This window comes from Neovison vison, chromosome 13 (assembly GCF_020171115.1).
Source record: "Neovison vison isolate M4711 chromosome 13, ASM_NN_V1, whole genome shotgun sequence".
Classification (NCBI taxonomy): domain Eukaryota; kingdom Metazoa; phylum Chordata; class Mammalia; order Carnivora; family Mustelidae; genus Neogale; species Neogale vison.
The window spans coordinates 63,714,387-63,739,278 of record NC_058103.1 but is presented as its reverse complement, the minus strand read 5'-3'; the positions used below and the strand labels follow the sequence as shown (position 1 = coordinate 63,739,278).

Below are 24,892 nucleotides of genomic sequence, written 5' to 3'. Positions count from 1 at the left end.
CACATCTCTCACAAGAGAGTCGCCATTGTCAGAGCTGGGATAACCAGCGTGTATTTGCTAGCCCTTGAAGGAAGCACGGCCAAGGCCAGCGCGTGCTGTATACGAGTTTGTTACGTGTCCCTTTGAGAGGAACGGCATGGCATGTTACTCCTGCCCCACCCTCAGAACTAGAAAGTCATACGGAATGAAAAGGAAAATCTTTATCAGAAATCCATCTGTTTTCTAAGTTGCCGCCTCGCTTTCTCAACTCCCCATTCCCCCATGGTGGGAAATAAAGCTCAAAGACCACTTTAGATCTTAAATCTCAGCTTCAATGGAGCAAAGCCTGACCTTAGCATTCCTCTCCCACCAGTGATCCTGGGTTTAATTACTGCCACCCCTGTATGTTTAGGCAATTACCGTTGTAACACAAGGTTGGGGGGGGGTGTTGTGTGCGGGGCCTCAGTCAGCCCAGGACATCGTGTTCAGTCCCCACAGCTCATACAAAGCTTGTCACCCAGCAGGAAGCAGCCGTGCCCACGAAGTGTTGTACTCCGCAATTCTCCGTCCTGGAAACAATAGTTTCTAATGATGCCTGAATTCTTCACTCTTCTGGAGGGAGGCAGTTCCTTTCTCCTGGGGTCACAGTACCCCAGGACCCTAGCCCTAAAATACATCTCACTTCTGCGGGAAGTTTCATTTTTCCTCAGCTATTGCAAACACGATCTTGCTGAACAGAGCTGAATTTTTAAGGCCGAGTTTGTGGTGTGGATTCTGATGGCTTCCCGTTAGTTCAAGTCTCTGAGGACCAGTGCCAATAAATGTGAAAGGGACAACAGTAGATTGGCATACTTTTCCATTTCCACCAGGATGAGAAACTGCTATAAATGAAGTCTAACCTTAAATGTATAATCTGTCCTTGGGAAGGGGAGGAAAAAAAAAAAAAAAAAAGGATATAGCATCTTCAAGCTCTCGGCATCCCTTACGAGAAAAAATTGGTTCTAAGGGTCTCTGATCTTGTGTTTTAGTAAAATAGAACTGCACGGCTGACTGACAGTTCTGATCTAAAGCATTTACGTTTAAGTTTTGATCTCTCTGCTTTTGATTAAAACTAATGAGCTCATTTAATTCAAAATGGGAATCTCTGATAAGAGAAATAAGGTTGATGTGATTGGATTAGAGGGGCAAATTAAACTCTTAGAGCAGAAGTTTGTGCTTATATAGTGTATTAAAAAGCTGTTGGCGTATTATGGCGTGTTAGATGATGAGAAAAATTTCATAGTAATTCATATTTAATCAGAAGAAATGAAAGTACTAAATATAACATAGCTCTGCTTTTCCCTCGAGTGATAAAAAGCTGTACATTTAAAATGACATCAGATCCATGCTCTCTAAAACAAAAAAAAAAAAAAAAAGGAAAGAAAGAAAAGAAAATCTTAAGAGAGACACATAAGAAAGGGATACTTGTCAGAGGCTCCCTCACCCCAGAACAGAAGTGCCACAAACATAGGAAAATACAGTCCTGTTTAGACAGGAATGCTACAAGAAAAGCCACAGACCACAAACAGTAAGGTTTCTGTATTATAGGAGCTCCTATTCTCTCTTCTGAGCATTAAGTTTCATGTAAAAAATGGGTATTTCTTTCCTTAGAAAGAGATGGAATATGTTTCTTGAAGTTCAAAAGCTTGTTTTTCCTCTTTTTCTTTGTGTTTTAATAACTATTTTTGTACATGCTTAATTCTTACAAGTTCCTTTGTGACCCCTATTTCTTTACCCCCACCCCTGAGAAAACTCGTGTTAGGCTTCTCAAAACAAATCTTGTTTGTTCTTGGATATTTTTTTTTTTTAATTTTAGACTCAGAAAAATATTTTAAACTTTAAAGTACTAGTTTAGAAGAGTGAAATTAGACAGTATCGATTAGGCTTAAAAGTACCAAAATTAATTTATTTGCAGGAAATCACTTAAATGGATAAAAATCCCTCAGAAGGCGGATTTATGTGGCCTTCTGGCCTGTTTGCCGAAAGATATTTTTACAATAACAAGACTGAAAACTACCCTTTTAAGTTTCAGAAGTAAAGAAGCATTCTGCTTAGTCTACAAATGTATGAAGCAAAAGAGTAACTGTCTCGCTTAAGAGAGGAGATGATTATTTGTTAATATCCTTTTCCAATGGGAGTGGAAGGCAAGCGGTCATTAGAGACAGCAGTGGACAATACTGTTGGTGGTTTTTATTCCTTTCTGTCTATACACTCCATTCTCAGCCCTCTGTCATGAGTCAGTTGAGAAGACTTAATGCTTTCTCATTCCCCACAACAAAGACCAGCTCAGGAGGGCAAGGACCCTGGCCAGGATATAGTCCCATTGTCCTCAGAACTGCCCAGTGGGCAAATGTTACAAGAAGGGATTTGCAGGGAGAACAAAGAGTCAGAGATCCGTACTCCCCAGCAGCCTGCCTGCCTCAGTGTTGGTTGATTCTGTAAATCGATGGTGTTCTTCTTTCTCCCAACTACTCCATCCCTGTGCACCTGGCAAGCCTCGAGGGGTGGCTGCTGTTACTTACTTACTTACTTACTTAAGACCCTACTTGGGGAGCTACTGGAAGTTAAAAGGCCTCTCCTGCTAGAAACTGGAATGGAGTTACTTTGGATTCATTAATTTTTCTTTTTTATTTTCTGCAAAGTAAACATTTTCTAAATGAGGTAAATTGATTACTACGCTCTTAGCACCCATCAGTCATTTATTTTTAGTGAACTCAAGGATTGCACCTGAGCAGTAGCTGTAAGGGGCTGTGTAGACATCTAAATCATGTGTGTATATATTTTTGTATTCTTCAGTGGAGTCAACCAGCCCCAGTCTGCTAACCACTGACAACACCCTTGAACGTTCCTTTTTCATCCGAATGAAATCTACTCTGACCAAACGCGGCGTGCACATCAAATCATCAGGATATAAGGTAAGCTGGGCTCTGGGAAGGGACATACTCCTGTCTCAGGTCAATCCTAGGTCATTTGAATCGAATTTCCTGGCTGCTTTGGGTCCATGTAATTAATGTCTATGACCTTGAGCAGCCCATCGGGTTCTCAGTTATTTTCCTGTCTCAAGGTAAGGGCTTCATTAATCCTCTCATTCTCACTTCAGACTTTGCTGAAGCACTAAATCCCTCCAAAGAGTGTCTTTTCTTAAAACACTTGTTAATAATGCACCAAGGTCTTCAGCATTCAACAGAGAAATTCCCTTTGATGGGAAAGGTGAGCCAAATTCACATCAGTCCTTAAGACGAGCATTCTAGAATGGTTGCTTGTAAGAATTCCGCTTCTCCCTTCAAATCCCCCCTTTCTCTGTAGAGGAAGACAGTCCGTTTTCCTAACCTTTTGGCCATCAAGACTCACACACATAAATAAGAAAATCAGGTTAGCCATCAGGAATCTTAGTTGAAATTACAATTATTGCACATTCAATCATACCTTAGCATCCACGGAATACTCAACATACAGAGCACATGTTCCCACAACAGCAAAGACCATGTCTGGAGTCATAATCTACATTATTATCATTTTAAGGGTAAGGATACAAAAGCCTCCTAATCTCGGGAAATTCCACCATTTCGGTTACTATAGCAACATAAATTAAGACCTATGAAATTTATGAAATGCCTTGGGCAACCTGAGTCTTATCAATTTTACAACACACTAACCAGTCCCTCAAACAATATTTACTGTATGCGGGAGGGCACACAGCAGCCAGATGTATGAGAGATGTGGCCGGCATGACCTTTTCCATTTTGGGAGTTGAGAGCATCTGATAGCTCATTTCTTCAGGCTTACCGTAGCATTGTCAGGGATGGTTAAGAGTCATTATCATTGGGCTTAAAAACCATATATAAGTCCTCAGAAACCAGCGGCCGCCTATAAGTCAGAGTTGGGTACTTTCTTTGACGTGAATTCTTCAGTGAGAAAAAGGAAGGAGGTAGGGAAGCAGGCTCTTCCGTGAACGACCTTTTGCTGAGCTGTCCTACCTTCTGAAGGGCAAATTTGGAGCATCCTTAACCTTTAACAGGGTTGGAAGCAAAGGAAAGGCACCGGGCAGCTCCGCCTGTCAGGGCTTTACCCTATCGAGGCCCGTTACAAAGGGAGATGGTGGAGGAAAAAAAAAAAAACCCAACTCTATCCTTAGGACTATTTTTATTTTTCCTGCATTACTGAACCCAAGACATTTATGAGTCACGACGTGCCTAGCATGAGCAAGTTTGGAATTCTGGAAGCAAGCTGTAGGTAGAGTGGTTAGTGTCACTGTAATGGTAGCAAGATTCAGTCTTGGCATTCCTGTCTCCAGAAGTCAAGACGGCTTCCTTTCACCTGTGTTCTGTCACTGTTCGTGCGTCACTTTCAGTGGTTTTTACCGGTTTGTAGGAGGCGTGTCCCAGGAAAGAAGGGCAGGAAAGGTGAGGTATAGTTTGACAAAGCAATATTTAGTATACTTTGGTCTCATGAGATAATTTTTTGAACAATAAAAAATTATTGCTTTCACTTGACTAACGTGAGATCAAAAGGTCCTGCACAATTTTGAATCTACAAGAAAAGTGGGCTGTCCTAGCAGAAACATAGTTCGTATTTCAGTCTAGGCAAGAGAACTTGTAGCTTGTGTTCTCTCTGTGTTGTGGTTCGGTCAGCTCAGGACGGCTATTTTTGCTGCCTGGCCTGAAACTGGACAAGCTCACTTCTTAAATACTCATAGATTGATTATTCATTCAATGAATGCCTCTTGAGTTCCTACTCTGGAGCCTGTTCTAGATCCTGTAACCCAGCATTAAACAATAAAAAGTCCCTGCTTTTGTGGTACTTAGATTCTAACAGCAGGCTAGAGTCAATAACAATAAATAAAAAGGTGATTTCAGATGACGATGATGTCCAAAACTACAAGGACTACCATAGCAGACGTATTACAATATGCTGGACATGGTGTGACATGTGTGTGTGAGCCCTCACAGCAGTCCCGAAGGAAAAAATGTTCATTGTTTCCACTTTACAGGTAAAGAAACTAAGGCTAGGGGTTAATTAGCATACCCAATGTCATACATTGAAGGGAGAGAGCTGGGGTTTGAACTCTGGGAGCCTGGCCCCTCATCCCATGCACCGAACCACTAAGCTACGCTGTTATGCTGAGAGTAAAGCAAGGTCATGCATGGGTGGCTGGTGGGGGCCACTTTAGACAGAATCACAGAAGGTCTCCCTGTGGAGGTGACATGTCGCCTGTGAGTGGTAAATGAGAATAGACCATGATGGAAATGTGGAAGAACAGTGTTTGGGGCACCTTGGTGGCTCAGTCATTGAGTGTCTGCCTTTGGCTCAGGTCATGATCCCAGGGTTTGGGGATCAACCCCCATGCTGGGCTCCCTGCTCAGCGGGAAGCCTGCTTCTCCCCCTTCCACATCCCTTGCTTGTGTTCCCTCTCTCATTGTGTCTCTGTCAAATAATAAAATCTAAAAAAAGAAAGAAAGAAAAAAGAACAGTGTTTGCAGAGCTCCTTGGGCTTAGGATTAAAGACACCTTGTTGTAAGAAGGTACCCTCGAGAAAAAAATATGAAAAAGTATAATCGTGAACACCAGGATTGGAAAAGAGGAGTTATTCCAGTTTCCATCAAATCCAAGCATATTGAGGCAATCCTACTCCTTTGACATACCCTGTTGGTATGTCCTTCTGAAGACACCACAAAGGTCTCCATCCAGTACCTTCCCTTCCACCCCAGGACATTGAACACGTGAGTTGATTCATCCGCTCTTCCCACAGTAAGATGAATCGTCCAGCAGATCCAGCTCCCCGCACTGCCCCGCCCCACAATGCCCTTGCCTCATTAATTAACCGAGTCTACAAGTCAGTGGAAGAGCTGATGGGGAGCCCATGCCATGACACAGCTGAATAACGTCCCTATTTATCTGTTCGTTTGCAGTAAATAAATCTAACAGCTTATAAAACATTCAAATAAAACTGGTAATCACCCCACCACCACACAATAAGCACAAATAAAAAGAAATAGTGATGACAATTTCACCACGCTCCCAATATGCCTCTTAATTTATCACCGTGGTTTGCTTTGTTCTTTTCCCGTAAAGCTCTGAGATGTTAAGCCATGCTCAGTGCAGGCCACGATACTTCTCCCCATATGTGCCTGTGACCTCGGCACATAACACTTTCCTGACTCGGTCCATCACTTCTCTGCCACTCTTTCTTTACTGTTGTTGCCACGGACCTTAAGAGTGGCCGCCAAAGTGACATAACCTGTCGAACATTGACTCTCTGACAGGTCCTCTGCCTGCCGCATCAGACCTATTTGATCTAATCTGTACGATGTTTAGAAACCTTCTCTGTACCAGGCATTCTTTGAATCTCACATACTGTCATTGTGCCCATTTTGTAGGTGGTAAAACTGAGCTTTAGTTGGGCTCAGTACTTTGCTCATGTTCACAACATCTCTTAAGTAGCTACTGAGGAGCCAGGACTGACCAGGCAGTTAGGCTCCCGAGTCTGCCCTCTCCTACCCTCTGCTTCACTGCATAACAGATAGAGTCCAAAGATGAACTCAGCACCAGCTGGACCTCAGCATACGGAAAGTTCATCACAGGTTTTTTTTTTTTTTTTCCCAATTTATTTATTTTCAGAAAAACAGTATTCATTATTTTTTCACCACACCCAGTGCTCCATGCAAGCTGTGCCCTCTATAATACCCACCACCTGGTACCCCAACCTCCCACCCCCCCGCCACTTCAAACCCCTCAGACTGTTTTTCAGAGTCCATAGTCTCTCATGGTTCACGTCCCCTTCCAATTTACCCAAATTCCCTACTCCTCTCATCACAGTTTTTAAAAAGAAAATCCTCTGGCCTGAGGTCCAGCCCTTCTCTTGTGACACAGCACGTCCCACAGCCTTCATTTATGGAGATCTGCAGACATTTACCTTCTTTCCAGGGATTCTTAACACCCACCCAGGGACCCACGACCAAGAACTCTAGCCCAAAAAGTGCCCCCTCGGAATCTGCAAATTCAAGCAGAGAGTGTGATGTAGGCTGCTGTTGCTTGCACCCCAGGCCTCAGGAAAGTTGCCCTCTTGCCAGGGAAGCTTCCCAGCCGTGAGCTGACATGCAGTTGTCTCTGTCCTCATTTGCTTTGAAATCCACAGTAACACGTTATCGGCCCGGCTGCTTTTTATGCCTCAGGGGCTTCTGGTGGTTTGGGTCCCATTGTCGGCCACATATCTTCGCGCAACACAGCTCTCCTTTAAATTGCATTGCCATCAGTATTCTGCCTTCTTGATTAGGTCTATGTCTGGGGGAACTTACTAGGTATAGCACAGGGGGTAAAAGGAGATATGTAATCAGGGAAATTAGAGAAGTAAAGACTAATTGGGTCGCCTCCTTAGCTCCTGTCTTTGGAGGATAGTTTCTGTTAGCCTGGGACTGTCAGTTTTCTAATCTACTCCTAAATGCCCACCAGCATCACTGTCATTTCTGGAGTTTTTATCCACACACATGATGATGTCCTAACTCTGATGGCAGAGAGGAGCATCCAGGCTGGGAAAGAAAGACAAAGAGAGAAAATCTCTATCATCCTTATAGAATGCTGAGAATGTCTCTCAACTCACCACAGAGGTGAAAACCTTCCCATGCTGTGGGGTCTGGCTAGGACATATAGGAACAGATTACTGAGGAAGCAGAGGGGCACTCGTATTCTTCCCAAAACAAACAACAACAAAAACCCAGCCCCCATCTGGGATGATTTGAGTATGGATTTGCCTGCAGCTAAGTGTCCAGCTAAATGATATCTGTAACCAGTCCAGGCTCCTTATGATATGAAGAGTCAGAAAGCGTAAGTAATAGAGAAAATAATTTGTAGGTTCGCTACCTTATTAGGACTGCCGATAGACCTCAGCTCTAAGAATACCTGTATTTAGACAGGAAGTAACAAAAGCAAAAAAATGAGAGGGTGCTAATTAGCTAAAGCAAATTCCTCTTCACCTTCTCTAAACACAGAGATGCCTTTTAAATTAGATCTTGATCGTATTTTTCAAGTTCATGGTTGTATCTGTTTTGTGGGAAAAGCACTCCCCTAATTTTATTAGTAATTTGTTTTATTTGGGGTGTCAGAAATCCCATTAATGATTTGATTAAATCTGTAGAGCCTCTCCCAAGGTAAATTCATTTTGCATTGGGAAGTTCTTGAATCCCAGAAGTGAATCAGTGATCTTGGATTACAAAACCTTATTTGACAAGAGGACATCTTTGGTGTACTTACTAAAAAAACAAAATCTAGTGAGTACACCTTCCAGAATGTATTTCACCAAAATTACAATACCCTCTTCCTTCCTCCTCATTTCTGCTTCCCATATATTCCTTTTGTGTTAATGCATATGGAAGTCCTATTGGAAAAAACATCAACTCCTAGACTGCAAAAGTACAGAACCAAGAATTGCATTTTGATCCCCTTATGCAGATAGAGATAATCTTCTGAAAAAGTGTTTCTCAGAAAACACTTTTTATAAAAATACCTGATATTAAAGAATGACATCTGTAGTGAAGAGTTATTTTCAGTGGTACATGGGTCTCTGTTTTCTCCTGTTCACTTCGGTGTGCAAGTTGCATCACTGGGACTTTAATGTCAAAATCAGAGCTAGCTCAGTTTTAAAGTTCAAGGCTTTTCATATGCAATGTATTCTTAATTGAACATATATATTGACAGCTCTCAAGATGATAGCAAACTAGAAAGGAATTATTATTCACAAGTTCAGTCACCTGGAATTCTAGTTCTTGGTTTGCTTTGCTGATAGAATCCATAATAGCTAAGATATTAACCTCTCTCTCCTGAGCACCTGCCTCTTCAATGTGCCACCAAAAATGGTTGAATCCACCCACCCCTATTTGCAATGCTCTAGCTTAAAACCTTTTTCTGGATCTACTGTGAGAAATTCCCAAATATCTCCCAGAAAATTTAGCTTCTCCATTCCATTCTGCACCCTGCTCTCCAGAATACCTTCCCAAAGCCTCAGTGATCTTTACTTTGTATCTGGCGCTAAGTCATCACTGGTTCCTAGTGTAAACATAATCAAGAATCTGATCCTAGCTTACCTTTTCTACCACCATCTCTGTCACTCTTTCCTGAAGCTACTATTACTGATGCTATAGCAAAATCTGTCCAATCATCTTTCTTGAAATATATCAGCATATTCACACTGCTATGCTTTTGACCATGCTGTTTTCTTCTCCTAAAACACCTTTCCACCACACTTGCACCTAGAAAATTCTTACACAACCAGTATGGCACCACTCAAATACCATTTCCTTTTTTCTTCTCCCTTGATGCACCTCTTCCCTCCTCGTCTGTGCTAGAATAGCATTAAGATTTCATTTAAGCTCTGTGCCTCAGTTTTCTCACTATAAAATGAAGTCATAATATATAACCTGACAAAGTTTCCTACAGATCAAGTGAGATAATACATGCTCAACGAAGCATCTTCTCTCCTTTTATGAAGTACTATCATATAGTTTCATATGAAACTCACAATAATTCTTTTAGGTAATTATCCCAATTTCCCAACACGAAGATAGGTTAAACTGAGGCACAGAAATATGAATTGACTTGTCTAAGGTCACATATGTGGCAAATAACAAAACAGAGAAATATCCAGATCTTCTGATTTCAAATGTCTTCCTCTTTCCAACATACTACATTGGATACTGGTTGATTTCTTATTATACTTTCTTCCCTCAGCCCAGTACATACACTGCATATAGTTGCCACTCAATACATGTTAGTTGAATTAAATTGTATGTTCTCTTTTTTTCTGTGATAGCAATGAAAATGTTGACAGTACCGAGTCATCTAACACACCACTAGAGACCCTGCTACTTAACATTAGTGTCTTTTAGATGGAACCATTGGAATACCTATGAACCCAATGACCATATTGTGATCTGGTTCACATTCCCTAATCTTGTCTGCCAGGATGTTGTTCATCCTTACCAGGACCTTACTAAAATCAGAATGGACCACATTCACAATGTTCCCTTGAACTATCAGTTGAGGATCCCATTCAGAAAATTAAAAATTGAGTCACTCTAACACCATCCATTTGTCATGACTTCATATTGGCATTTGGTGATTCACCATTTTCTTTCTATTAAGTTATCTTTAAAGAATATTTTTCCAGATATTAACATTTTGAGGCTCTATCTTCTGAAAACTTGAACAATATTGATGATATCCCGCCTTCTGGTACAACCTCCATGATTTCTCAAAGATTACTAAAAATAAACCAAGGGTAACTGTATGTAGTGAATTTTAATTGTACCAGAAGAACTGTAGCTTAGAGGTATGCCTAGCATTAATATGGGGGGGTTGTGTGGTGGTGGTCCTTCTCTGGAGATTTCTAAGAGCATAACTAAACTTATCAGTTAGGAGTCTCTCCTCCTCCTCGTCAATTGTGGACAGACTAGGTGCCATCTGGATGTTTCCTCCAGTATGAGATTCAGAGATGTTCCAGATGTCCAGACATACCAGTACTTCTCCTGAAGCCTTGCTTCGGCTTTGTGTTGCCTTGAGATGATGACTACAGTATTCCAAACTGCACAAAATCTAACTGTCTTGTCAAATCAATAGATGAATTTTCGGAGAGACCAAAAATTCTGTCAACCCATTCAGGCTTTCTAAGACTACACATTTATTGCCTTTCAATCAACCCAGACACCCAGAATAAATTGAAGGAGAAAAAAAACTCCAGAGTAGAACTTACAGGCAGAGGTTATCCTGATGAAAAATGCAAATAAAGGAGAGAACCAATAAAATCAAATTTTTAAAATCCTATTATCTCTTTTTACTCCCTGCTCACCTCTGCACAATTGTCCATTACAATGTGGTTTCCAGTGTCATTTTAAATACAACTGACATTGTTTCTGATCTTAAAGAATTTATTTCCCATTACCAAGGCATGACAGTAGTTCTAGCTCAGGATATGTCATTTCTGCCGGGACTAATCAGCTAGCTATTTTACCAACTAGAGGCATAATCACTAGCCATTCTGTGAAGCATCTGTAAATTCTAAGTATGTCAGTAACTGCTGCCCAAGTATGTTGCTAACTTACAGGTACTTCATTTCTCATCATACAGATTTTAGAAAGAAGGCAGAAGTAAGGCATCCCGTCTTTGACTAATATGAGATCTTTCAGGTTGGCTTTCTGAGCCTTTGGTAACTACAAATAATGCAAGTGATGATCATTTTCAAAATGAAATCCTTGATGCAGAAATTAACAACTCTTTCTATATCTAATGTTTTAAACTAATGCCCTTCAGAATTATCATCAATGTCCCTATAAATATATTCTCAATCTGGTAACTTTTTTAAAATATAATCTCACCATTACAAGACTTTGGCCCAATAAAAAAGCTTTAAAAGGGAAAAAGATACAATCTGAAGAACTAAGATGTCAATGCAAACACAGTTGATCACTTTCTAGACCCAGCACCAGATGGGAGGAAATGCCCTAACATCAGGAGCCAACGCCTTCAGTTGTTGTTTCCCTAGAGTCACCTCCTGCTACCAGTGGTCTCAAGTAGCAGGTGTTTCATTCTGCATAGATCAAGGGCTTCTAAATACCTTACTCTGTTTGACTTTCATTTCTTGAAAACTGCCCTACCGAATGGTGATTAAGCACAGACATGATGATGTCAGACAGTCAGGGATTTGGACTTAGTCCTGTCATTTCTAACTCTTTAAGTAAATCATTTAACTTGGTTAAGCATCTGTTTCCTCTCTTGTAGAGTCCCAAAAGACCCTTCTTCATGAAGGTACGGTAAAATAAAGTGAGATGATATAGAGAAAGTACAACCATAATGCCTGACCCACAGTAAGCATGCAATACATGTCCAGATGTGAGGTTTAATGTTTATGGAACTTGTACTGTGTGTTGATCTAGACAGTCCAAAATCTTAACTTCTACACCTCTGCACATGCACCTGTAACTGTGGAAAATAGTAAGTCAATGGTAATATTTCAGATCGTCTCCTGGAAGTTATATGAACTCTGGAATAATAAATGATTTCTTCTGAATATAGAAAATGCATTTATTTCTGGGAAATTTCTCCCTGCTTAAGTGTCCTGAATATTGATTTGATTTTAAGAGACAAAATATGACTGAAATACGTCATCTGTTCCTTTAACAAAAGAAGCACATACCTCATGGTTTTCCTTGGAATTGATTTAGCTTCATGACAAGACTAAGATAGCCCTTGAATGCAAGAAGTGAAGTAGGGACAGGGCCAATTTGATGTTGTTGATATCTGGAATAAATGGCACTTCTAGGCTCCCGTAGTCCATAGGGCTCTGTGGTTTGGTTCAAGTGTCTACATACACATAAACTGAACCCTTCAGGGAAGGCAAACTACCAGTGTGGCTCGAACCCACCCTGCCTCTCAGAGCTACTATACAACTTTCTAGAAGGAATTGTATTGACTCATTCCAAATAAGGGAAAAGAACTAGGAGTCTAGAATTTCCAGCTTCTCATGTCATAATTTGCCCTGGGGGACAAGGAACTAGTCACATCTTTCCTCTTGCTCTTGGAATGCCCTCCACCATCAGACTAAAAGAATGGCCCCTTGCAAAGTGCTTTGAGTTACAAGACTCTTACTTAAACAAAAGAATCATCTGTATTAGCATTTCTCAACCATCTGCTGCTCTGGGTGTGGGGGTGTAGGGGTGTGGGCATATTCTGAACTACCAGTGGGCAATGGATAGCTCAATGTTACCATATTGGAAGCATCATTTTCAACTCATTGTTGGTAATGGTTTGTAGAACCAACCCATATAAGCTATTGCTGGACTGAGCGCAGTATTTATACCTTCATTTCAGGGCTTTTGTACCTTCTTTTTATCCTCTCTGGAGTATAAGTTGCCCTCAGATACTCCCATGGGTCACACCTGCATTTCATTCAGATTTCTGCCCCCGTGTCGCTTCCCTTACCACCCCATCTAAAAATAGCTCAAGCATACATACTGTACCCCATCATCTGCTTTATCCTGTCTTATTGTTCTTTATAGCACTTAACACAACCTGACACCATGTCATAAATTTATTTATATATGGTTTTTCTCCCCATCATGGTGTAAGCTTAGCTCCCACAAGAATTTTGGTGACATAATAGAAATTCAATAAACATTTGTTTAAAAGTGAATGAACCTTGGCTAAAATAACAAATCAGGAAATGACAGATGCTGGTGAGGGTATGGAGAAAAGGGAACCCTCCTACACTCTTAGTGGGAAGGCAAGCTGGTGCAGCCACTCTGGAAAACAGCATGGAGGTTCCTCAAAAAGTTGAAAATAGAGCTATCCTATGACTGCAATTGCACTACTGGGTATTTACCCAAAGATACAAATGTAGTGATCTGAAGGGGCACCTGCACCTGAATGTTTATAGCAGCAATGTCCACAGTAGCCAAACTATGGAAAGAACCTAGATGTCCATCAACAGGTGAGTGGATAAAGATGATGTGATGCAACCATCAAAAAAAAAAAAGAAAGAAAGAAATCTTGCCATTTGCAATGATGTGGATAGAACTAGAAGATATCATGCTAAGTGAAATTAGTCAATCAGAGAAAAACAATTAAAATATGATCTTTCTAATATGAGGAATTTGAGAAACAAGACAGAGGATCATAGGGGAAGAGAGTGAAAAATGAAACAAGATGGGACCCGGGAGGGAGATAACCCATAAGAGACTCTTAATCTCAGGAAACAGACTGAGGGTTGCTGGAGGGATGGGCTAACTGGGTGATGGACACTGGGGATGGTAGGTGCTATGGTGAGTGCTATGAATTATGTAAGACTGATGATTCACAGACCTGTACCCCTGAAACAAATAATACATTATATGTTAATAAAAAATGATAGTAATAAAAACAAAAAAATGAATGAACATATAAATATCAGTCATCATTTGTATGAAGCCTAGAATATATTCCTTTCTTGGGTCAGGGTGCCAGTTCGTTTAAAGGGGATTTAGAGATGAGACTATGAAACCATTGGAATTATACCACTTTTTGAGTTTCCAGGCCCTATTGCCAGGAAGACACACTGAAGGTTTCTTCCTTTCCCTTTTAAAAAGACTGTACTCGTGGTTGACATATTCTATGACATCTTTTTCATGCTATCATATTCAGTTTTTTAAAAATCAACATGTATTTAACTTGTACCCCACTTGTACCCAATTCTAGTGGCTAGAACTCTGGAAGTACAATCAAGAGTCACTTGATTATTACTTGGTTCTGAATATATTTAACAGTCCTCAACAGCCCCTTGTCAAATGTCCTTCAAACTCATGACTCCTTGTAGAAGTCATGAGAACAGAATGGCTTACTAGGGGCACACCTGGTGAGAGGAGTCAGAAAATTTCATCCCACGGCAGTGCATTGCTGTCTGCTCACTTCACAGCACTGGACAAACAGACTGATCATTCTGGGCTCCTCTTTCCTTGCTGGAAATAAAGGAAACAATTGAATTTGCCTCCAGTGTTCTTCAGTCCTGCGCTGGTTGAGATGTAGCTCTACTCACTACATTAGAGTGAAAGGTCTTGCGACTCTCAGGGTGGAATGGAATACAGAAGTCTGCCTAATCTGGAGCAGCTTCACTGGTGGGAACAGAGAGGTGAAAGCTGCCAGGAAGTTCTCGCAAAAGCTGCCCACAATTACCAAGAGCTGCCACATTGCCTCAGAGTCAGTGCTGCTTTGAGAACCTCAATTCAGGGAAACGTTTAGCCAAATCTTTGCCACAAGGGAGAAGGGGCCTGGAGAAGATTCTGTAATTCTTAGATGAGCATTTGTACTCTGTCCTATGTAGAGACAGAGAGACTACACTGAGCAATCCAATGAGATCCCAAGTTGAGCACAAGAATAAAATGGTGCTTTGAGAGTGACTCTTTTGCCTTATTCCATGAGCTGTGACAGATTGTTGTTCCTTACTCACCTTAACACAATATGTACTTACCCCTCTTTTTATGCCACATAGCACACATTTTATGTTCTTATGAAATTCATTTCTCTTCCTTTTTAATTTTTTTTTTTTTGCAGTTGGCTTATTGATGACCATCTCTGTCAGCGTTGTCTGAAATGGTTGTAAGTTTCCAGTTGAAGGGAACTGCAACTTTTAACCTTCCTGAAATAGCCCTGCAGACAGTTGAGCCCTAGGTAAATGTTCTTTCATGCTGAATGGAATTAACAATATAATTGTCAAATCCCTCAAAGGAAGGTATCACGGAAATGGAAAGCATTCTTATTCTTGAATTGCTGTTTTGTTATAAGCTATCTTCTCTATGAAACGGTATTTTTCCCCCTCTCTTTCCACTGGAAAGATCTGAAGAATGATACAGTTGGTTTGAAGACCCATGTACCCAGATCCCAGGCACCTTGGTGTAGCCGAGGAATATTAGGTTCTGTGGATTTGATTTTTAAGACACAAAAGTGGCCGTGCCCAATCCTCTGCATTCTTGATCAAAGGACTCTTGAGTCAGCCACTGTGATTTAAAACCCAGGGATTGACATGGACCGACAGCAAGCCAAGTGTGTAGATGGGAAAGGGAGTATAGCCCAGAACCACTAGACCATACTGCCCCTCTCTCACAGAGGGCTGACAGAAGCCTAAAGCTGGAGAGGCCCCTCGTCCAGTCCTCCCTTCCACACAGGTCTCCCCTTGCGAAGGCGTCAGTGGAAGTGTACCACAGCAGCTCATGAGACATTTGGGGCCCCCACAGAAGCTTTTCCCTCCTGCATACATAAATCATACCTCCTAATCATACCATCCAGTCCTAAAAACTTTAAAAGGATGGTGTTCTGTGAGTGCAAATTCATAGGCACCTGCTCTTGATTTACTTCCTGCTTAGAATAATTTTTACACAGCTGCAGGATCACAGAGTGACTCCGTTCACAGTACCCAACAGTGAGGCTCAGACGAGAAGGGATATGTTGGGTATTTGGGTTATAATGATTTCAGCTATTCCTCTTTTTTTACAGCATCATTAGTAATCTGTCATTCTAATAATAATAATTCCCTTTTGACATCATGGAGGTAAGAAGAAATCATCACTGACATCAAAAATGAGGTGATATTTCAGCAGTATTATTTCACTGAAGATAAAATGGAAAGCTTTATTACTCCCCATGCCTTTAAAGAAAGCTGAACAAGGCATATGCTGACCCTAGAGCTTATCTACTTCAGTTCCTTCCAGACTGATATGAAATAACTAATTTTAATTGTTCCAACTAGAGCTTCAGAATGTGGTTTCCTCCCAAAGCTTTACATCCATATAATGGAAACTTTTTCAAAAACAAGCTTTAATCAGATCATAATAAACTGGGAAATCAAAAGACAAGTCCATTGTAACAAAAAATGATCTGTAGTTTTCATTCTTCAGCATCACCTTTTGTTCAAAATATTTAGGAATTGATTTCACTCAATCCTGCGGTCAGTACTGATTGTGTGCCTGTTGTTGTAAATATACACTGTAGTGGGTACTAGGAAGACAAAGATGGATAAAATAGAGTCCTTGGTCAAGAGGACAGAGTCTAGACTGAAGCAGGTGCACAAAGAAACATGTGCTATGGTAGAGATATATGCCAACGGCAATGGAATGAAGTAAGTAATTCCATCTGGTGGAACAGGAGAGCTTCTCCAAGACAGCGTCATTTCAGCCAGTTCCTCAAGGATAGACATGCCCTACAGAGACATTAGAGAGCAGAACTCAGTGCAGAGAGAAAAGTCTTAGCAAAGAGATGAAGGCATCAAGTGCATTGAGCAGAAAGAAATCTGGTCCTTAAGGGAATCAGGGAGTGAAGACATCGAATCTCACTCGGCAAATGTAGACAGGAGTAGGAGGAATCTTCATTTAGTGCAACACGAACTCGATGGGCTAATCAGGGTTTCAGGGTAACAGGATGAAGATTAAGATTGTTTCATTCTAACAAAACTTAATGCATTCATTGTGAGAAAAGGACCCCTATTTTCTACCAAGGAGACCAATAAGGTTGTTCTCAGCCTATTAGCGTAAGAGAATAGGTACGTGGATTTAAGTAAGTCATTGGATCATTCTTCTTGGAATTTTCTCCATTTATTTTTCCTTCCACCTTTCTGCCCTACATGAGTGCAGGGATTTTTTTTTTTTTGGTCCCCTGAATCTTTGATGCTGTTATAAATAGACATTCTGAAAGGAGGAATATGATTTTCCTAGAACCAGTAACTCAAGAAAAAAAAAAACTGAACTCTTTATGCATTGAAATCTTAGATTGCAAAATGAATCAGAAATAGGAAGCATCACACAGACCTCTGTCACCTGAGTACTTGGTGTCTACGCTGTTAGGTCTCTGAATTCTCAGAAACTCCTGGGTATTTGGCACAACATAAGCAAAGCTACCTTTCAGGGAGCCTTAAGTTTCCCTTAAATATAACATTTCATAAAACTCCTGGCTTTAAGAATGGTGATGTTTTTTCTCATTTAAAAAAAAAAATCTACTCCTACTTCAACTCAATTACTTCTAATTCTGGTTGGCCATTCAGCATTTCTCCTAATTGTAGTAACCGACATCCACAGTGTTATCTGAACACCCAATCCCTTTGTTCCAATAAAGCCTGTGCACATCAGGCCAGTTGCCATTCCTCTGCGATTAAACAACTGTTCTTGGATGAGCAGTAACTGATGACAGAAAAATCTAAATGTCAAAACCGTGCAAATATTCAATATTTTAAGTGTAAAAGTCAAACATGGTACATAGCTACCAGATTTGCACCATGAGCAAATTTTCACCCTTTTTTTCCTGCCTCGTTCAGAAAAATAAAATTTGGTATTCCTGGATTGAATGCGTAATTACCTCTCTACAAACAAACTTTAAACAAATAAAAGGAAGAAAATCTAGAGCTCTCTCTTTTTGCAGTACCTGCAGAGGTTTTATCTTCTATCAAAGATAATACGAAACTTTGGCATTCTGTGTTGCAGATCATTAGTTGACTTGCTTTTCATCTGCTTGATTTTATGTAGTTTTCTTTCTCAAGCATCTTTTCCTTTTTCCCTCCAAATAATCAATGCTCTTGATTGCTCTCAAATGCCTCTGCCGTATCACCACAAAGCTAGGGTAACCCAGTGGAGTGCACTCCCAAACCAGGCAAGAGCCAGTTAAGAGCAGATCTTTTTGTTTAAGTCAGCTCTCAGGATAGAAGGGGAAATCACATCCCCAGGCGCCTCTTGACTTTTTCATTACCAAATGCAGAGGCTAGGAAAGAGAACTGGACAAAAATGGGCTCTGGTATATGTTCGGTTGCTTTGCATGTACTAAAGCAACACAGAGCTGGTGCACAATAAACAAACATGCATTATGGGTTGTTTTCAGTCACTTTATAGACACACGCATTCATAAATTTTGATACGCTTGTAAGAAGCCGACTTTGATGGGACCAAACTCACAGACGAGCTTTCGATCGCTGGAGCAACCACAGTCTAACTTTATGTTGACAATTTATCAGCTCTTCTCCGTCAAGGAAAATTGTTTTTTAGTGCTTGCCTATTAGCAATCACATGCATAATATGAAATTGAGTTTTGGGGAGGACGGCCTGCCATCTGTCTTTCTGCTTTTTTTTTTTTTTTTTCAGCATTTCACGCTCAAGTTCAACTCTCTGTGTATCAGAATGCTGTAAAACAGGATTCACCCATAATATGGGCACTTAGCAAGAAAAATGGGCCAGATACCAATGTTATCTTATAACTCGCAGACTTTTAAAAAGGAAAAGCATTGATACCCCAATCTGTGCGTTATCTTTCGAGTGTACTTCAGATTCTGTCTGCCTCTCGAAACCAACTTGGGTACGGCTGGGTCTTCATAGAGAACTGTTCATTAGGATGCTTCAGAAAGTGTTAAGACACTTTCATAAAAATAAAAATTCAAAGAGAACGTGGAATGTCACGTGAGGTGAAGAAAATGGAGCTATAAAGGATTGGTGGGAAGGATAAAAAAGCTGTAGTTAGTTTCCCTTCCAAGTTCCAATATGCTAAGATTTTTATCAATAATATTGTTTTTCGGCAACGATACCTGCCTCCGGGAACATCTGCTCTGTAGCTGTCAGGATTATACTTCTCCAAATATGCTTAAGATGATTCTGCTAAATTGATTTAAAAAAAAAAAAAAAAGGACACTCTGCAATGTAGAAGGATTGCTCAAAAGAACATTCCCAAGTCTTTCATGTGTAACTGCATTTGTGTGGCTGGGCATTTATTATGCTATAAATTCCATCACTGATTTTGGCCAGTTCAGATTGATTCTGCAGTAACTGTAAGTAATGAACCTTCTACAGCCAAAGGGGGGAGGAAAGGAGGAGGAAGAGAGGTAGCCGATACACATGTGACTCTGGAAATACAAATCGTAGGGTTCATTTAGGCTCAGCTTTTATCAGATCACGCAGCCAATACCTACAAAGCAGGAAAATATATATCCAGAGAAATCTACAGGTTCCTTGACTTGACTCTGGGAGTTACGACAGGCAGACAGAGGAGAACAATTCTTAGGGAAAGGAAGCAATTTATCTTGCCCTGAACCTTTACTTCCAAACTTGTTCCTTCCCATCTTTTTTCACTTTTTTCCATCTAAAGCATAGGCATCTGTCCATCCTCCCAAGAGCAACAAAATATGGAGCTCTTTTCTTGAGGGAAAGTTAGCCATTCCTGAAGGCTGGCCTCCCTCAGCTCCCAATACCTAGGACTGGATGGACCCTTAACCCAGAAGATGTTCCCCAGGAACTGGAGTGTGACTCTTATCAGTTCAGACTTCTGGAAAGACTCAGTTATCCTGGAGCTGATTTCTGAGACTAGTAAGAAACTAAGTTAACCAATGAGATGAACAGCAGGTGAAACACCACTTGGGGTACCCTAGGACCACTGCCCCCATCCCCCACCCCAGTCACGTGACCACTTCCTCCAACACCTCACCCCCTCTTGTGGTGGTGGCTAAAGAAAGAAGGTATCAATGAACGAAACAGAGACAGCAGTAATTTGCGCTGCAGTGAAGAAGTACCATCTAACATTACGGTGGGGAAGGGGAGTTCTGATACCCTTTCATCCTGGACACTAGGGAAATGGGCAGCATGTGGGAGAAGGAATAGAGTGTGATTTGACCATGGAGATCAGCAGAGCTAGGCCAAAGTAGAGAGAGTTTAGGAGGGAAGAAGGGAGGAGAGGAACATAAAGATTGACCAGAAAGAAACATTTCACCTATGAAGGAAACCAAGGAAATCCTCAGTTCATTCTTACCCAGCTCCCTTCTCCTTTCTGACCTCATGATCATGGTAAGCTTAGGAGTAGGGTCAGGCCCAGAATGTTGGATTATGGTGATAGCATGGGCATAGGGGGCATAATTTTAATGGAATGTGGGCAGGCGATATTTGTTCCAGTCCTGGGCTTTGTGTCCCCATCCCAGTGAATTTTCAAAACTACAGAGGCATGAACAGATAATCCATCTCTGAGAATGGCAAAGCACCCTCACTGTTCATTCATCCCTAAGAAGAAATACCACAGATTTTTCTGAGATTCTTTCCCCTGTGTTCTTTTCCCTTCCCCTCTTGAGAATCATAGAACCGTAGAGCTGAAAAGTTCATAGATGTGGTATTTGAACATTATGAGTTAGAACTGACAGAATGGACCATCTGGGGCTTCTGGAAATAGGTACATTTCTCATGGGCTACTTGTTTGGGGTAGTAGTTATTAATTGCCACCAGGCATCTTCTGTCAGAAACCACAGAAACAATAGGGCAAGTCTTTAGATATGGGCATCCAGAGTTAGCCAAATGGGGAAGCCCAGAGCTACTGTGAAAGTAGGTACTAGACCACACAAATGGAGTACTCGGCCCAGAATGGACATCTCCAGCTGACTAAAGTTCCTTCCTTTATGTATCCCTTAGTACCGCTATTATTGGAACTCACCATCAGTCACCCCTCCTGGCACCTTCTTGGTCTATCTGGGCACAAAGTGAAGAAGAAGGCAAAGGGTTTCACAGGGAAGAGAGGCAATATCCTGTTTTGAATCCTTTTTTTAGAAGTGAGTTGGGATAATCAGGAGTTTCAGAAAATTGTGAATTGTTTTAGCTCCATTCAAAGGGAAGGACTAGCCCCTGACCTGTGCCTAATGATTCTACATATGCCACAATACTTGTGCAACTTCTAATTTGGTTCAGTCTGTTATTTCCTGTGGTCATGTTGGAATTTGAACATACCATTTAAAAAGTCGGAAATATTAAGAAGACTGAAACACTAGTGAACTTCCAGAGCTGTGTGGCGTGTCGTCTACAGGTCAGAGAGGAGATATAAGAATGGGACCGTAGGGGGTGCCTGGGTGGCTCAGTGGGTTAAAGCCTCTGCCTTCGGCTCAGGTCATGGTCTTAGGGTCCTGGGATCGAGCCCCGCATCGGGTTCTCTGCTCAGCGGAGACCCTGCTTTCTCCTCTCTCCCTGCCTCTCTGACTGCTTGTAATTTCTATCACATAAATTTAAAAAAAGAAAAGAATGGGACCATAGATTGAGAGAAGTATGGCTATATGTCTTTCCATAATAACTAGACAATTAGGCATATTTATGACCAATTAAGATTGCCACGGGGTTAATGTGTTGACTTGTATAAAAATTAACCATTAATTAAAGCAATATTTGTACAGAAGTTGATTCCAACATATCATTGGAATCTAAACTCTCTCCAGCGATCAACTATGTTGTAGTAACTGTTGTAGCCTAATAGAGCTACCAGACAGAAATTGGTAAAAAAAAAAAAAAAAAAAAAGAAAGAAAGAAAAAAAAATCTGTAAATTATTAAAAGCTGAAAGTAATCATCGATAGAGTTATTTATGTGTTTTTTTTACATATAATAACTAATATTAAAAAATCACATTAATGACATTTTTGGTGACTTAGTAGAATGTACAGAGCCCTGGCCTTAGAATCAACAAACATAGGTTTAGCCCCGATTTGTATCTGACCTTAGGGAACCCATTTAGCCTTCCTGAGTCTGTTGAAAGGGAGTTAAAGTGCCTCTTCAGAGGTTAATGTAAGATAATATGAGTGAAAACGTTCTGTAAGGTCTAAGTCTCTGTTAATATCTAAGATTATCTCTAGTGGATTACAACTGTAGTATTTGGGACCTCAGCATTTCTGAAGATACTGGCTTAGTTTATGTTTTTTACTAGGCATTGATCTTTTCTCCAGTTTATTTCTGTTCTTGGTGCATATGTTTTTGTCAACAGAATCATTTTTAACAAGCCTTCAGATGACCTGTTTTATTTCTGAAGGGGGCAAAGGGCAGAAAGTATGTTCATAAAATAAGAGGAGGAAGGTGGCCAGAAGTTACCACCAGGCTCCATCCCCGCAGTGAGGTCTGCGGGTTGCTCAGAGAGAAGGATCATGGAGTGGCCAGGAATCCATGGAGAATCCCTGGCGGATGGGCGTGACGAGCCTCTTAGGACTCCTTGCCACTGTGGTTCACTCCGGTTAATGTCAGGTCTACTGTTTATATTAGCCAACTGTGAATTTGGTACTGTGCTGTTCATTGAGTGAAACCTTATATAACACTGTTTGCATTGACCAGACTCAGTAATTAGTAACAAAGAGATTTTTAAGTTCCTTGACATAGAAATGGTGTGTTTTCTCCCAGGGCCATGATGAGCCAATCTCCATGGACATTTTCTACAGTTCCAACAAGGTGGCCTCTTGAAGTGCCCAGTGTGTTCAGGCAGTAACTAATAAGAATCTGATCATTACCTATGTTCTCAAGGCAATTTCACTGAAAGCTTTTTGAAGCAGAAGGGAGCAGGGTTTTAGACTGCTCAGGTAGATGGAGATAGGAATTGAGAGTGGTGAAAGCAGTGTGTGGTCTGTGAAAGAACAACACTAACTTGGAAGAGCATCACAACCACGTCTGACTGTATAAAGCCGAACCAAAAAGTCATCTCCCTTTGCCTCCCATTCCTTATTTACAAAATGGATAGGCTACTGTGAGCTCTATCTACTTCAGAGGCTATTATAAGAATCAAAAGGAAGAAAGTTCAGAACTTTGTCCCTCAGGATGAATGGAGAATGTTCAAGCAGTCAGTCATCCATTGAGTACTTCCCAGAGTCTATGCCCTGTGTGGTATACCGGGAAAGAACAGACATTCTGTGCCTCTGAGGAGAAAGAGAGGGGCAGAGATAAGAGAGAATAACCCCGAGTAGTACATGTCTAGTGCTGACTGGGTATAGAGACAATACTGGGAATTCAAAGGGAAGAGGACAGCTTTGGGCAAGAAGGTTCCAAAGAGGAGAAGGGGTTTGACATAGATCCTGAAGAATGGATATTATTTTCACTGATGGAGGGAGATAGAGAAGGAATTCCTGGCCTAGGAGGTAGTGTAAGAAAAGGTATTGAGAAGGTAAATGCAAGACAGATTCCGGAGATGGTGTAAAAAACATATGGGGTATGGGGGGGGTGCTGGTTATGGAAGATCGTGTTGTGAAGCTTGGGACTCAATCAATGGTCACGAGACTTTCCTGAAAACTAAGTGGTCTGAAATTTATTCCAGGATCAATCAAAGTTCTTGAATAGTAACAATAATAGTAGTAGTAGTAATGATAGTAATACTTTATATCGACAAGGCATTTTGTTTTCAAGTAAAAAAAAGCACTGCCCCATTTGGTTCTTTCACCAACTCTGTAAGATGGGGATGGCAAGGATGATTGTGCCCATTTGACATGTGGGAAATGGAGCCTCGAAGATGCCATGTCGTTGTTCCAAATCACACAGCACATAAAATGAGGGATGGGGGTCAGTGTAAAGACACTGCAGGGAGATGAATCTGGCAGCAAAACACAGGATAAATTAGAGTGAGGAAAAAAGAGACCAGTTAGGAAAATGCCCTTCAGGTTGTCTAGCTGCAAGATTTCAGTAGTCCTTACTAGTGTCACAGCACCCAGAATGAAGATAACACCAGTCGTTAAGAGAGAGGGGAAAGATAGAAGTCATAAGCCTGATGATTGGCTCTAGAAAGTGAGAGGCAGAGAATGAGAGACGAGTCCAAGAGAAGTGATTGCATGCAATAATTCTGACTTTAACCTCTGATGAAATGGAAGGGTTATTAAAAATAAACAGAGCTCCAAGGCTCAAGCCTGAGTAATTAGCTGAATGCTTGCCTTACCCACACTGGTTTTCTCTCCTCACCTGGACAGGGTGCTTGCCATTCCTTTGATTCACCTTCCTTTGTAGCCCCAATCACACCCTTCTGAGGCCCAGGGAGATGGCCTGTGGGATCCTTATTAATTGTGATGGCCCCAGTGCCTGGCACAGAGCAGTGCCCATTACAATCAAATGCTTACCTATTTAAGGAATAAATGAATGAGTGAATGAATGAATGAATGAGTAAATGAATGAATGCCCTCACAGTTTTCTTCTCAAATCTCAGGTCAGGTCCTATACTCCTTTCTTCAAAAGTCTTCAGTTGTTCCCATACGTCCATAACAGAAAGTCCTGATTCCTTTGTATGGCATTCACAGTGTCCCGCCCTCTAGCCCACTTTACCTACGTCAGCATTTCCCACCCACTCCGGGGTCTCTCTGTACTCCCTTACATCCCCAAACACAAGCAGCAGTTTTGCCTCTCTGTGCTTTTGTTGATAAGAGTTCTTCGATCTAAATGCCAATCAAATCCTACTCGTCCGTAGGAATTCCGCTCAAATGCTGCCTCCCTCATGAGCACCTCTCCATCTATCTCATTAGGACAGTCCCCCTCGTCACTTCCCCGCACTTTGCATTTACAGGCCTGGTTCAGGGCTCGGCTCACACATCCATCTCCCTGACAGGTTTGCCCCCACAGGGCCTGGCAGAAG

General features: G+C 41.2%; 1 protein-coding gene across 1 annotated transcript in view; it reads left to right on the top strand.

Annotated features, from left to right (window-relative positions):
• Positions 1-24,892, top strand: part of NPAS3 (neuronal PAS domain protein 3) — an 840,213-nt gene that overhangs the window by 773,422 nt on the left and 41,899 nt on the right. The window contains exon 6 of the mRNA XM_044231862.1: positions 2,815-2,933. Within this exon, the coding sequence (XP_044087797.1) occupies positions 2,815-2,933 (119 nt within the window). The remainder of the gene's footprint in view (positions 1-2,814; positions 2,934-24,892) is intronic.